This window comes from Stegastes partitus, unplaced genomic scaffold, assembly GCF_000690725.1.
Source record: "Stegastes partitus isolate 25-593 unplaced genomic scaffold, Stegastes_partitus-1.0.2 Scaffold1756, whole genome shotgun sequence".
NCBI lineage: Eukaryota > Metazoa > Chordata > Actinopteri > Pomacentridae > Stegastes > Stegastes partitus.
In genome coordinates this window covers 80941-96581 of record NW_007579487.1, presented here as the reverse complement: position 1 = coordinate 96581, position 15641 = coordinate 80941, and the positions used below count along the sequence as shown (strand labels likewise).

Genomic DNA, 15641 nt, shown 5'->3' with positions numbered 1-15641 from the left:
GACTGCACCTATACGTGCATACCCCTGGCATCGCAGACTGGCTCTATGGGCCTATAATGTCACTTCTCCAGTGGGGAAGGTATCAAGCATGGTTAGGAGGTCCAGTAACTGGCCTCCATCAAGTCTCTGGGTTGCATCCTGGAAGCAATTTCACCTAGAGACTCCATAGTTCTGCTGGCAGACATGGGAGGTGTCTACTCATGCTGGCAATGATTAGGAAGCCTGAAGGGAGGTGTTTAGTTTTATTAGGTTGACCATTCCCCACAGAGTGGTGTTGTGTTATCGGAGGCTGCCAACAGCATATATTTAAGCATAAGTTTGCTCATGAGTATCACTTGGTTCCAGAGTACCTTAGGCCAAAGGTTGATGATTGACTTTGCAGTGGCGTTGAGACTTGCGGTCCGCCAACTGACGTGGTGGTGGGTGAGCTGGATCAGGTAATGGGGAAGGCTACTGGACAGACATGGCAACCCAAACGTGTAGTACGGCTGAACTGGCAACTGTCAGTTTTACAACAAACTCTAAAAGTTGTGAACTCAACATGGGCAAACAACATCAACAAATCTGCATTTAAAGTGATTTCCCAACATTTTTCTTGACCCTGTGATGTTTGCGAAAACTCAGTGTCAAACTGCAGTAAAAAATGAAGCTGTAATTACTCTTTTTCTGATGTTTAAAGAGAAAACTGTCCATGTGCTCTCATGTCAGGAAGAACTTCCTGAGGGAGGGTGAAAACATGAAATCTGAGGGAGTCATTTTCAAAGCCTCTTTTGCAGAGGTAGCTGTTCGAAGCTGTGGGCAAAAGGTTGTCTGTGCCTTTTGGCAGATGACATGGTTCTATTGGCTTAATCTGGCCGTGACCTTTAGCAGGCATTGGCACATTTTGCAGCCAGAAGAGGAATTGGTTTTCTGTTGTAAACCTATGGATTGGTCCTGGGGGCTGAGTTGCTGCCCCATGGGAAAGAGTTTTAAGTATCTTGGGCTCTTGTTAATTAGTGCAGATGAAGTGTCGTGTGACAAACTTTATTTATATAGCACTTTTCATACTTAACACAAAGTGGTTTTATAAAAACAGAAATGCAGCAACAGTAAAAACAGAATAAAAGACTCTAAAACACGGGGATTGAGGAAGTGAGGAATCCTATTTACAATGTGCAATTTAACACATGCAGTGAGGAAACGCCAGATGGGATTAAATAAAATAAGATCAGATAATAATATAAATTTAATTGTGTTATTTAAAATGAGAGAAATACAAATAGAAGTCTAACATTATAAAAACAGATGGACAGAAAAAGAGAAAATGCACAATAAACATCTGGTAGCATTATTATTTACATCATTTATAGATATTGCAACAATATTATCATTGTGAAATCTTTTGGCAGCGCTAATCATGCAGTAAAAATTGGATATACTGTCAGCCCTAGTAACAATAGACCCTGTAGCTGCTGAGACTTTCTCTAGCTGGTGGCAGTGAGGGAAAAGTTCATCCTCTGGGGACAATGCATAATCAGTGACTTAATTTCACTGCAAATCATCCAAACATGACATTTTGCTCACAGCCAACAATGTAAAGCTGTTGGTTGCACTAAATGAGAACTAAGAAGATCGTGAAAGTCATGGGGTTCATCCTCTGGGCACAAAGAATTCCTCAACTAAATTTTACATACAATAAATCCAGTATTTGGTGAAGATCTTCCATTTTTGCTCAAGAGGAGAACTGAGCAGCACCAACATTACCAAACACACATGCTTTCTGCTAACACGCTGACCAAAAGCCAGCTGGGCAGTGAATTGGTCATTATACACACATGCAACACAGGCGCTCTGTCCGTCAGCACACACCTGCAGAAACATATATTCCATTACTTTACCTGTTAACCAACATCACAGAGCTGGACTATAACAAGCACACTGTACAGACTCGCTCCACTCTAAACTGTACGTTATATTTGGCCACGAGTCAATGAATGTTGTTTTCCCTCCTCACCTGTGTCAAACAAGCCTCTGTTTTCCACTCATCCACCTTTTCCTTTCTTCTCCATCCCTCCATAACACACACCACCTTCCATCACTTACACTACCCTCCTCTTTCTTTCTCCCCTCCCCTTCCAATCACTACATCTCTCCACGCCTCTGCACCGCTTCTCCCTCCCGCTTCTCCTTCTCCTCTCTCGTCTTTTTCCTGATCTGGGGAGGACAGCAGGATGGAGGACAGGGTGTGGACTGTGTGCCTCCTTGTCATTTTGACATTGGGATGGACCGATGCTCAGACTAACAGCAGTAACTTAAGGTAAGAGTGAAAGAGAATTATTTTAGATTTGTTGCCAATGTTTCTGTCCTGAATTTGTCTTTTTTGCATCCTGCATGTGCACATGTGGCAAGTTTATTTTCAAGCCCACATCTGTCTAGATTAACAAGTGTGCGTGTTTCCTCTCCTGCTTGCGGTATTGTGATTACTGAAAGTAGACAGAGGAGGTTGGAGTGTTAGTAAGATGTGGTTGGCATCTCATAAACACACAGACAGGCAGGCGGACACGAAATGACAGCATGCTGATCAAAGTGGGCACAGTCGCTTGTCTTTATGTTTTATGGTTTGGTGAAAAATAATGATCATATAGTCAGGTAGCTTGACACACATGGCCATATTTTTTGATCCTAACTAAACTTTTGGTGTGCGTGGACTTTCATTCAGAGTGTAAATTGAACACGAGAGACAAACAAATGCCTGTGGGCTGTTCAGCCCCAGAGGGTCAGAAGGGAGGGACTCCACCACTGGAATATTTTGGCCACATGTGGCCTTACAGTACCGCAGTAGACACAGGACACATGCCTGAAAACATGATGGCAAAGAAAACAAGCTATATTGGATTGATGATCACAGATGTTTTATTATTTTTGCCCCACTGGCTGCCATAGTTTAAAGATACAGGTTTTAAAAAAACAACAAAAATCACCCTAAAGTGACCAGATGCAGGCGCTGCAAACATCCAAATTAACGAGTCTGGGCCCACGGAGCGCAGTGAAATTAAAAGCCGAAGCTGGCCCTGCTTTGATGTGTGTTTATCTCAGTGTGAACGAGTGGGTGTGTATCACCAAACTCCATGTGTGTTTGAAAAAAAAAAAAAAAGTGCCTGTCTGCTAAAGTAAAGTGTGTCTGCTGACAACTTTCTTGTGGTGCAGTCACAAACACACACACACTGTATATTGACGGTCTTTCTGGCTTGGTTTGACGAAGTTTTATGAAAAAAAAAAACACCATGAGGGTTCACTAGGAACCTCCCCGGCCCTGGAGAACAGAGACAGACTGTGCCGCTGTGGTTTGCAGCGTGTATGTAAACGTGGGTCTGCGCTGTTTTTTTCTTTTTTTGCCTCAATACTCTTCAGTTTAAGCTACATAGGCAAGTGGCATTTTCTTAGCAATGCAGCAAGTCGACTACAGTTTTTCCTCTGTCCCTCTCTCTCTCTTTTTCAGGCCAGTCTTCGCCTGTGGAGGCCACCTGGTCACAGACTCGGGCATCGTGGCCAGCGAAGGTTTCCCTAGTTACTACAAACCCAACAGTAAATGCATCTGGTACATCACTGTGAGTCCTAAAAATCAGCCTTTCTCAGAATCACAGTGCGGCAATGGAAGATATCGTATTCCTAAAGGCCTCGCTCAACCTACACAAGTGATTTAATTATGATGCTTGCGACCTCGTTAAGACTGCGTAGGCTTAGATGACGTCTCCCTGCCTCTTCTTTTACTGGTTAAGGTCTAATTTGTTGCACACTTTGTGAGCAGCATGAGTCTAGTAAACTCCAGTTTATCAGCCAGAATGAATGAAAACACCAATCTTCTAATAGTGAAAGTTTTTTTTTATTGGAATATCATCAAGCAACCCCATGTGGTTTTTGTTGATCAGTCGCTGCTGTTGCCACAAGTGTCAACATTAAAAGGCTAAAATGTAGTGAAACAGATGCGCAAGAACAGAAAAATCAAGCTCACTTCATGATTTATTTACCCAACAACTATTAGCCACTGGTTGTAACACATATACATGGGTATTTTTTAGACTCCCTTTCAAGTTTATACCTCGCTAAGTGTTCATATGCTGTTTTTTTTGCATATGGTGGAAGGTATGTCAGGACCAGAACAAGCACTCAACCCCATGACTGACCATTTTCAGCTTGAAACTGCACCATACCGATGAAAATCAGAACAATAACAGGTTATGATCTCTGGTGTTTCATACATAACAAACCTATCTATGTATCCAATCCTTACATCTTGCAGGTTGGAGCTTTCTGCATCATTGCACAATTTCAGTAAGACTTGGACCCCCTTTCTAGAATATTACAAAAACTGACTCTGAAGAAGAACAAGGTCTTGCAAGGTGTCTCCAATCCATCTGGTGAAGCCTGGAGGTGCTTGTGCTTTCCAGGAAAGTAGTATGAGATGCCTGGCTAGTAGGAGGTGAATGCTATTTCTACATGAGTGTTTAAGTAAAGGAATCTCATGGATATATCCAAAAAAGACACAAGAGATTGGGAGTGATGTCTGTTTGAATCATCTTAGCACCAAAAATGTTGGACCAAAATGTATCAAGTTTCAGATAAGACCAGAGCATATGCATGTGGCCTGCAGGTTGGCCTCAACAACAAGGACATCAAGGTTTAGTATTCAGGAATATATTTGCCAGCCTTGCCCTGGTCGACTGCACCCCAACACAAGTTGTATCGGGTGGTGTCTAGCACAGGGGAAAATCTGAGCCCTTTTAAGGCAGAAATAAGTCATTATATTGGAACTAAGCTTCTAAATATGTAACTTTGACGCACACAGATGAGTTTTTGGGGGTTTAATTAATGGCCGGCGAGGAACCTTCATTCTAAAAAAGAATCAGAACGCGAAAACACAACTGAACCGTAGCATGCCAAACCAACAGACAATGACATAACACTAACCCTCAAGCCAAATAGGCTGTTACCGGTAAATGGAAGGGGGTGGATCATATGTGTGGATGGAATCTGAAGTGTCACTTAAAATAGTGGAAGAGTAACTGTTACAGTTATGTGTAAATACAGAAAAGGTTAGCACCAGCAATATTTTGGCCACCATGGCACACAATTGTCTATTTTCAGGGACTTAAAACTGCGTTGGCACACGGATGAAAGGTCCGTACTGAACAGAAGGAGGCTGCTTGAATTTGAGAGGCACGCATTCACCATGAAGCTCATTTACTGCCACAGAGCTCAGTTTTCCATTTGTAAAATTCCAATTTTCACAAGTTGCAGTATTGCTTTAAGGTTCATTTGTGTCTTGTGAAAAGTAGGTTGTAAGATCTTTGCTGGCTGGGTTGTATTTCATTTTTAACTACTAGGGTTTCTTTTTGAACATCCAGAAATATTGATTGCCCAAAGTCAATTGGTGTTGGGATCCACTTTCATTAAAGTGCTTCCACATACACTTTTTACTTTATGTAGATTTAAGAATGAGAGACATAAACCTGTTTGGCATTGCTTTGATGGTACCACATTGCGTATTTGATATCAGCTTCCTCCAAGTTCGATGGCTGCTGTGTAGCATGAGAAAAAAATTGAAGGGAATGTGATTGCAGAAAAAACTCAATGTTGGCAAAGCTGACCCTGGGAAGTATAAAACATACCCTAAGCTGAGAGAACAGGAAGGAAATCCATCAACAGCAAATAAACCTTCCTCTCAGCAAGCTGCCACCAACTCTCCTGCTACAAACCAGCTTTTTATGTTCAACTTGAACGGCAAAGTTTCATCTATACAGGGTGTATTAGAGTGTCTCAAAGCTTTCCAACAGTGCAGAATCAGAAGACCAACCAAAACATTAACTTACATTTTATCGATCAAAATAGAAAATTACAGTTTTACCTATGGCCACTCTGGAAGTCACTAAATTTATTCAATTAACTCTAGATTTTTACTAGAATATTTAGGGTTTAAAATTAGAGACAGATGTGGCGACATAGACCAATTATTGCCTTTTTTTGTCTACTAAATTTGTTACACTTGCACTTAAAGACCTCCTCTGGAGAAAAGCTTTTTTAAAATTATTTTATCCATATGGTTTTTGGATTTGTTTGTTTGTTTTTGCCATAGCTTCGCATTTCCACTTTGAAATTGCAGTCTGTCGATAACCAAAACAAAGATTCCGACTTTCAGGGTTTTCATAAATTATAAACTTAAGGATCAAATTTCCATCACTTGCAGGATGGGGGTGTCTGTATTATTCTTTGGAGATGGCTTCTGGTTCAAACGTGTATGGATGAATTATTCCAATATTAAAACTTGCCATTGTGTTGCTTCGAGTAGTTTTACAGTGTTTGAGCAGAGTTGTGGGTGAGCTGGTGTGCTTGGGCTGCAGTCAGTAATGGAGGGGTGGGTGGAGATAAAGGTGGAGCCCTGTACAATCTAGATTTACTCCTAGTCTAATTTCAAGGCACGAAGGGATTAGTTTAATAGAAAAAAACAAAAAACATACGACTAGTGATGGCTTGTTAGGTTATCACTGACATCACATGACTTATACCAGTTGTACTGATACTGAATCATAATGCTTTACATAATCTGTTTGATATTGAAAAAAAGTTGCTCTACATTTACTCCCATGGCTTCTTTCCATCCTCAAAACATCACTCGTTGTTCCCTCCAGGTGCCAGAGGGTCACGTAGTCATGCTGTCTTTCCGCCTCTTCGACATGGAGGCTGACCCCACCTGTCGCTATGACTACCTGGACGTCTACAACGGTCACTCCCGCTTGGTGCAGAAGCTGGGACGTTTCTGTGGGACGTTCAGACCCGGTGCCCTCATCTCCACCTCCAACACCATGATGCTGGAGATGGTGTCGGACGACGCCACCGGAGGAAGAGGCTTTCTGGCTTCCTTCAATGCAGGAAAGCCACATATGGAAGGTGTGGACATGGAAACTGATGCTTCAGCTACATGATTTTATCTTTTTCCAAGAGATACACAGCACCACTGTGGCTGCATCTGGTGTTTTTTTTTTTCCCCCAGAAGTTTTCTCTTTCTCCAAAGTTACAAATGACTTTCAAGTTTCATTGAAAACCATCCGAGCATAGCTTAACATATAGATTTCCTTAAACTTCAACAGCAGTGTCCTCTTTTTGACCCCGTCTTCTTTCTTTGCTGCCTCAGAGAACCAGTTCTGTGGAGGACGGCTGACCAAAGAGCAGGGCTCGGTCAGGACACCCAACTGGCCTAACTCCAATTACCCAGCAGGTATCAGCTGCTCCTGGCACATCTCCGTAGAGCCGAGCAATGTAAGCAGATCATATCGCACTTCCCTGTTAAACACATCCGACTTTCTGTGTTGACTAGGTCAGTTATCATCCAGTACGAAGCACTAAATCATTGTCTTTAAGCAAATTAAGACAATTAATTTGTGCCAAGAAATGAGTGTATGTATGTAGTACACTGGTCTTTGTTTTGACTTGTTTACTTATTTGGTCTAAATTGTTATTTGCAGTGATTGCTTGCTCTATATTGCCCTAGGTGTGGTGGTGTTAGCTGATTTGAGCACTATTTGTGTCAAGTCATAAGTAACCTACAAAGTGCTGAGGTTACAGATTACTTGTTGCTGTTGCTTGTGATAGTCCGGCCAACTTCCTGTTGCCAGAACTTGATCCTTGAAACAGACGCCTGCATCCTACCAAGGCCACGCAGCTGTTCCTGCTCCTACCCTTGCACTCAAACACCCACCAAACTAGACAGCCAAAGCTGATAGTCGTGGCAAGACTTTAGCTGTGTTGGCAAGTTGGAGGTGGACATTTTGATGTTTTTTTGGTGTTGAATGAATGATCCATTACTCGTATTTGAAAGTGTTATTTTTAGCTGTCCAGATTACACTTGCAGAGTTTGACATATTCTCAGAACTCCAAGTGTCACCCGAACGCAATGAACTTGATATGTTGGGCCACAAAAATATCTCCTCATTGGATCCTTGTAGCCTGGCAAAAAAAGGATGCATAGCTAGTACACGTTTGAAGGTGACTTTGAAATGGGACAACCTTTCTTGTGCTATTGTGATGCATTTTGTCTTCAAATGCAGCCTTTAAAGAACCCTTGGATGTGTGGATGAAATGCTAACAGCAACTGTCGAATGATGTTGTCATAACCTGGCCAATAAGTCTTGGCAAAAATGGGAAAGGATGTGCAAAATGTCAGAAAAAGTGTTAACTTAGCAATAAAGTGCATGGAGTATGTTCATCAGCAGTATCAGTGGGGTAGCTGTGGATGTTATGCATAGTGTGGTGAGAGGAGCTGTAAGGTGCAGCACCCAAACCAGTGGCTGCAAAACGTGTCTGTAACTATTAGCAGAGCTTAGAGATAGAGAGAGATCCCACTGAGTGTTGGGCCTTTTATAGAGCAGGGTCCATGGCCCACTCAGCCTTTGGCACATCAGTGACTAAAAACAGACTACAGAATATGAGATCCTCCCAGTAGGCCCAGGCTGGCCTACTGGGCAGGGCCATGAGGAGACAAATAAACATCATCCAGTGAGAATCAGTTATCAGCTTGTCTAACTATATGGGCCAAATAATTAGTCCAGATGTTGAACTCTTGTAAAGGGCCAGTTACTGAAGTTGCTTGTGGTTAGTAGCAAACACATTATGTTGCCTTTTTAACATGAGAAAATACTCATGATGACTGGATGACTTTAGCAGTAAAAAAAGGAAAATGCTTTATGTTTAAATAACAGAATTTGTCAAGACTTATCCCTCAGTGTTGCTATGACAGTGACGTGTACCCAATCAGAGTGCTGTGGGTGTGGCATTGCTTAAAAATACAGAGGGACAGAGAGAGGCCACTGCAGCAGAATAAAAGTAGAAAATACAGCACATTTATAAAATTTTAATTAAGAATCAATTTTTTTAAAAAAGAAAAAAAAAGAAAGAAATTTTTTAAAAAATGAAAAAATGCTGAATATTGCATTTAATAATCAGCCTGGCCAGTAATAATCAGTCAATCCCACATGTAAAGTCTGGCCCTCCTACACAACCAATAGGGAAGCTCTTCAGAGGGCCTCACACAGGGAACTGGAGCTGTGTCCCAACCTGAATGTAAATTAAATTGAAAATTTAGCAATAAGCAGTAAAAACTAAGCAAAAAAAAAAGAAAAAAAAAAGTAAAACTTTCAGACAAGCATTTCAAAATTTTCTTAACCAATTGAGGCTTTCTTTAAAAAAAAGCTTATAATATATGAGCGCTCATGGTGTACTTCTACATGGCAGCCATACCTATGTAAGTGAAATGTAGAAGTTAATGACTAAAACAACTGTTTGGCTTACAGCAATTTGCCACACAGAAAAAATACGATCTGTTTCTGTGCCAACCTAGTGAGAGTAACGATCTCAGCCTGCCATCCCCTTTAAAGCTTCCTGGTTCTGTCACCACAAGGTTATATGAAATTGTTAAATTTGAGTATTTGAGTCTGTTCGGTTGACTCAGATAGCCCCTTTCTATTTAAAGTGTTTGGCTTCTTTCAGCTGAAGCAGAAAAGACTTGTTGCAGCAGCTGTGGAAATCATGTAAAATTGTTGCCAACTGTGGTGTGAGGTGCATCAATACACAAGATCAGCTCACAACACAAAGTTCAATACATTTTTAAGTTAATAAGAGCCTTAGAAGAGACATTAGAAGTGACATAAGTATTGTGAAACTGTGCCGCCTCCAAAAGTGTCCCACACAGCACCTCTGGCAAACACCACGTTAGCTCACTGCTAAATTTCTTTCATAATAGTGTGCAAAATAATCAAATATTTCATAAAAATGTGAAATAATGTGCACAGCAACTCCAACACCCATCTAAATATTAGAAGGAATCTAATTTCAGTTCGGCTGTATGTGCAGCTAGGTGTGTCGAACACCTTGTGCTGGTGGAGAAAGAGTGAAACTAGTCGTGAAGGGGCCCATCACAAGGAAATGCTGTACCTCAGGTTCCCAATGTTGTGATGAAGTTCAAATGAAAGACCTCATTGAGCGCCTGCAGGCGTGTTCGTGTGTGCCAAGAGATTGAACTTAAGGAAAGAGGGAAGGAAGCAAGGGCGAGAGAGAGAGAGGGAGTAAATGCCCTTCTGTATTTCAGAAGTCCAGCGCCTCCGCCTCTCCATGTCTGCACTGTACTCAGTTCATGAAATTAGTCAGGGATAAGCGTGGCATGATTCCCTGTCAAAATAAATTTCATAGCTTGTACTGCCACCTCTTTTCCAGGTGATCGAGGTGAAGTTTGAGAAGCTGGATTTGGAGTCCGATACGTACTGTCGTTATGACTACGTGGCGTTGTTTAACGGGGGAGAGAGCGACGACTCGAGGAGGATCGGGAAATTCTGCGGTGATAGACCACCAGGGTGAGATTACTGTTTTGAAATGGATTTAAAACAAAGCTAAATATTTTGCTTTTTGTAGATGTGACAGACAACTTTGCCAAAGTTTCTCCACTGACTAACACCTGTTTCCCCTTTGCATTTCTTCCACCTGTTCTTCTTTACAAAGAACTATAGTGACAAATGGTAATGAGCTCCTTGTCCAGTTTGTGTCTGACCTCAGCGTGACCTCAGATGGATTCATGGCCTACTATTCCAGTGTGCCCCGTGGGTCCCGAAGACCCACCGCTGGAGGTGATTTCATCTTCAGACCTCAGACCACCTCCCTGCCACAAAAACCAACGGCAAGGCCAAACAAACCTACCAAACCCACCGCTAAACCAAGTCCCAAACCAATTCCCAAACCAACTCTCAAACCAACTCTCAAACCAACAGCCAAACCAACTCTCAAACCCACTGCCAAACCAACTGCCAAACCCACGGTCAAACCCACGGCCAAACCAACTGTCAAACCAAGACCTGGCCTTGTGGTTAAAGCCACCCCAAAACCAATCAAAAGACCATCGGGGAGGACGCCCCTGGTTAAAAAACCTCTTCTGCGCAGACCTACTGCTAAGCCTGGCATCAAGCCAACACTTAAACCCAAACCGGCTAAACCCACACCTAAGCTACCTGTGAAAAAGCCTACACCTAAACCTGGAGCTAAGCCTACACCAAAAACTAAGATTGTTAAGCCAACGCTCAAACCAAGAATTCAAGCTAAACCCACGCATAAACCTGCACTGACGACCAAGCCCACTGTAAAGCCAAGCGTCAAACCAGTGAAGCCGACCCCTAAGATTAAAGTTAAACCAACAATCAAACCTAAGATAAAGCCTAAGCCATCACCGAAACCAGGATTAATCAAGACTGTGACGAGGAAGCCTGCAGTGAGCAAGAAACGTAAGTGAAATTATATGGTTTAAGTGCATAATCTGGCCTCCGTGTATCTAAGTGTGCACACCTGTAGTAGAAAGCAAGTGTATGTTATCATTTGCTTGTGTGTTTACTACAGCTATACCGCTAAACCCACTGTGTACACAAGCCTGTAAGAGGACGGGAACTCTCCAGTCCAACTTCTGCCCTCATGACTTTGGTGAGTCACAACACGAGCAACCCCTTCGTCATTTTATTTACACTGTGAAACATGCCTTTTTTTTTGACTTAATCCCAGTTTTCCCAGCAATAGATTTTAATTTGAGAAACAGATTTTGCTTTTATTCATGTATGCATACCTTTTTACCCCATTAGGAATTACATCTCTGCCTTTTTTTTTTTAGCTCAGCAATTTCTCTTTTTGTTCATACATTTTGATCTCTCTTTCAGTAATTGCTGGTAAGGTTACAGGTTTGAGCCCCGGCCCTGGGGGTTCTGCAACAATCGAGGTGTCACTGATCAAGGCCTATAAGACAGGACGCCTCAACATCTCCAAATCAGGACCAATCATGTCGGTCATGCTGACCTCCACCTGCAAGAGATGCCCTGGGATAACCAAAGGTATGTTACAGTGCTCTGTATTTACAGTCTTTGACCTGCTCTGCATTTTACATGAATATTTCCATACACTGTACTAGGAATGGGCCAAGTTCTTTTACACCTTCTTTTATCAAGGCTGCATAAATCTCAGGTGTATTGATGAACGCGATGTATACAGTGTGTGATACTGTAACTATACCGCTGCATTAGCAATGCACAAATAGGCATGCTTTGCAGATATAACACTCCATCAGCTGAGAATCTGTGTCATTCAGAGAATCTTCAGGAAACAAAAGGGAAACGCGCTTTCCAGTAAAGTTAAATCCAAACCTCTGAACATAACCAGCTACCAACCAGGTTAGCTCAACAGAATAAGTTTACCGTGGAGATTTAGCCAGGTAACATATCTCCATAATGTTTACGAAACTGAAAAGTATTTTACTGATGTTTGAATATCAAACAAAAGGAACCCATCTGATATCTTATTCTGCTCTGAGGTTGTGCTTGTTCATGCCAGAGAGGAGTTGTTGGTGTCAGAGGGAGCCGCCTTTGTGAGACTGAAAACTCTGACTTTAGGTTCAACATATCCCGCTAACCCACAAGTCTTGCTTTGTAGTGCAGCTGTAGTGTTGTTTCCTCCCTCCAGAACACAAGAAGATATCTAAGGTCATAAATGGGGAAACCAGCAAAAACTACACACTCAAAATGGGGTTAAAAATGAATCTAAAAGGTGATAGTGAGATCTGTCCCAACTACCACCTATTGAATCTATCAAAAGGATAGAACGACTAAAAATGACACGAAACACAACTTATGTGTTTTTTTTAAAGAGGTTGTTTGAAGAAAGAACAACTTAATTCTCACATTCACACACTCAAACTCAACATTCCCAAAGAAAGCCAGCTGATGGTGCTGAACCTTCTGAGCCCCACTCCCAAGTGAGACGAGCCTCAAACACCTCTCTTTATATAACCTCCCAGTCAGGCTGATTACCAACAGCCAACAGCCGAGCTCTACTTCACAGGTGCAGCAGATCTACCTGATGAACAAGGTGGAAAAAAAACCCCCTTCATATCAATCCATAGCACTGGTGTTTGTCACATTCTAATGCTTTTTCTTTATGTTTCTTATCCAGGCCTTAACTACGTGTTGATGGGAAAAGTGGACGAACAGGGCAACGGCCACCTCGCCCCCTCCAGCTTCACTCTCCTCTACAAGCCCATCCACGCCAAAGCACTGGCCGCCCTTTCTCGCAAATCCTGCTGACACAACAGCCCGATCGCATTCGGAGCTCTTCAAAGAATTTCACTTTACAATAAAAGAAAATGAAAATATTATCAGCAATAACCAGCAAGATTTTTTTTACATGATATTGTTGTGAAAAGCAGTAAACATTTTAAACATGAACTATTACTTTTTTTGTATTTTGTATGTAAATTATATTATATATTAATTATATAATATTTCTGTGTTAAAAGGTGCATAATAAACACAGTGGTTGGATTCATATTAGTGTCTCTTTTCTGTTTCTTTCAGGCCAGGTGGGTTTTTGAGTTGGCAAACATTAAGTGATCATCTTTAGTTTGTGGTTTTGATGTAGCTGTGGTCACAAATTGAGCATATCTACAATGAAAAACAAAAAGAAATGCATGTTTGCTCTAAACAATCAGTAGGGACTCATCATGTCATCAATGTTTTTCTCTGTGGATTTCTAGTAGAAGAAGGAATGTTTAAGAGAGGTTATTTCTGTAAGCTGTCATTAGTTTTCTAGCTGTGTCATAGCAAAGATGACGCCTCAGTTCTTACTCCCGCCCGCAGAGCTCTGATTGGCTCGGCAAAAGCTGCTCCTGACCTTCATTCCAGGCCTGTTGGAATCAATAGAAAATCTATTAAACTAATCATATCACTTCAGAGGGTTGAAACATCTATATGCAGGAGACACAGAAGGGCATAAACACAGATTTGGTCCACTGCTTCGAGGAAAAATGTCATTTTTGTTTCCATACCAGGGACATTGAGCGGTTTGTTCTCCACGATCAATAGCCTCAAAGAAAACGTATTAGTGCAGTTTTAAATGGTTGTATTAGTGGATTAGTTATGGCCAGCCTTTGAACTTTACACACACTTCAAACCTTAAATTTACCATCTTAATTCAATTTGTTCATCTTAAGTTATGCTTGCAACAGTGTTTGGACATTATGTAGGTCAAGTTGGTAGTGGTGGAAGAAGAGTTTAAATAAAAGTACCTACAACAACTCCTTTACAAGTAAAATCCTGCATAAAACAAGTCCTACTTAAATGAAAGTACAGCAAAATTAGCAGCTAAATGTAGTTAAAGTGTTGAAGTACTGTTTTGACTTCTGTATTATTGTCTATGGCATAATTAGATTGTTAATAGTGAAGCATCAGTGTGTCAGCAACATGTTACTTGCTGGATTTTTTTCTCTAACATTGACATTCATTTGAATATTTTGCAAAATAAACACCATGTAAGAAGAAAAATCACTGGTGGAGCTTTTAATGACTCATATACTTCTAAATTCACACTGCTTCATGTAAGAGGCCCAAAAGGTTGGAAACCACTGGTTCAATAAAGCTTGTTATATTAAGCTTTGTGTATAATTGTCATCTTAAAAGCTACTCAAGCTGTCGCAAATCAAATCAAGTTTATTGTCATTTTGCTAAACATACACAAGATAAAAGAGCCTTTCTTCACGGTCCAGTAACTTAGAGCAATTTAAATAAAGTAGTGTTTGCATATCTAGATCATTCTGACGGCTTGTGGAATGAAGTTGATAATCATTCTGGAGGTTAAATGTAAAATTAAAATGTTAAATGTCGTGGAGTGGTCGTAAAAAAATACTTCAAGTGTCTCAAAACTGTACTTAAGTGCAACACTTGAGCAAATCTTCTTTTCACTGCTCCTCTTTATTGGTCCACAATGCAAACTGGTAGTGTTTTATTGCATCTGTTTTCATTGTTCATACAGTAGATGAAGTAGCCTGACATTACTTAAAGATACAAAGAACTGTGACCCAGTAGCTTCCACTTCACTTGATATCTACAGATCTTAGCTTTAAGCCAACTGCTAAGAAAAAGCATCAACATTTCAAATAACGCTTCATTCAGTCAGTCTCAATAACTGAGTGTTGTTCAAGTGCAATATCTACTTTGCTGTTTTAGCTCACACATGGTTGCACAGTATTTATTATGATTTCATCGAAAGCTGCATCAGTTCATTTTTGCCACAAGGGAGCAGAAGAACACCACAAGTTGACATTGGGCTGTGAAAATTCCCCTTGTGTATTTGTGAATTCTCTGATCAATTTAAGAGATTTGACATTTCTAAAAAACAACTGCCTGCTGGTGTTAGAAATGAAGAAAAACTTTTTTAACCAAAGATCCAAGTACATGTGCGAGACCCAAGTGATGAGCAGGGAAGGACCACGTAGAGATTTGTATTTGAAGAAGGCTGCAAGGTGCCTCGCCTCGCAGCAAGAAGGTCGCCGGTTCACATCCTGGTCAGGACACCTTGGATCTTTCTGCGTGGAGTCTCCATGTTCTCCCCGTGCAGCAGGTTCTCCGGGCTCCTCCCACAAGGTCCAAAAACATGTTGAGGTTAATTGGTGATTCTAAATCGTCCATAGGTGTGAATGTGAGTGTGCTTGGTTGTCTGTCGCTAAGTGTAGCCCTGTGATAGACTGGTGACCTGTCCAGGGTGTCCCCTGCCTTCATCCTGAGTCAGCTGGGATAGACTCCAGCCCCCCATGA

At 41.4% G+C, this 15641-nt stretch overlaps 1 protein-coding gene across 2 annotated transcripts; it reads left to right on the top strand.

Moving 5' to 3' along the window:
* The first annotated feature begins 2175 nt into the window (after positions 1 to 2175).
* LOC103372445 (procollagen C-endopeptidase enhancer 2-like) lies at positions 2176 to 13258 on the top strand. 2 transcript variants are annotated; one of them, XM_008302096.1, is made up of 10 exons: positions 2176 to 2296; positions 3479 to 3587; positions 6666 to 6924; positions 7169 to 7293; positions 10243 to 10379; positions 10525 to 10754; positions 10791 to 11297; positions 11410 to 11490; positions 11721 to 11891; positions 13006 to 13258. In XM_008302096.1, the coding sequence occupies exons 1-10, from the start codon at positions 2211 to 2213 to the stop codon at positions 13134 to 13136; spliced, it is 1836 nt and encodes a 611-aa protein (XP_008300318.1). In that variant the 5' UTR covers positions 2176 to 2210; the 3' UTR covers positions 13137 to 13258. The 2 variants fall into 2 exon arrangements, with proteins under 2 accessions (XP_008300318.1, XP_008300317.1); XM_008302095.1 differs by having other exon boundaries at positions 10525 to 11297.
* Positions 13259 to 15641: the final 2383 nt, after the last annotated feature.

Bases quoted from the DNA above. Each gene is read 5' to 3' on its own strand.
- LOC103372445 (XM_008302095.1), top strand. From the start codon at position 2,211: ATGGAGGACAGGGTGTGGACTGTGTGCCTCCTTGTCATTTTGACATTG. The intron at 7,294-10,242 runs GTAAGCAGATCA...CCTCTTTTCCAG, and splicing joins TCTCCGTAGAGCCGAGCAAT to GTGATCGAGGTGAAGTTTGA. The intron at 11,491-11,720 runs GTGAGTCACAAC...TCTCTCTTTCAG, and splicing joins CTTCTGCCCTCATGACTTTG to TAATTGCTGGTAAGGTTACA.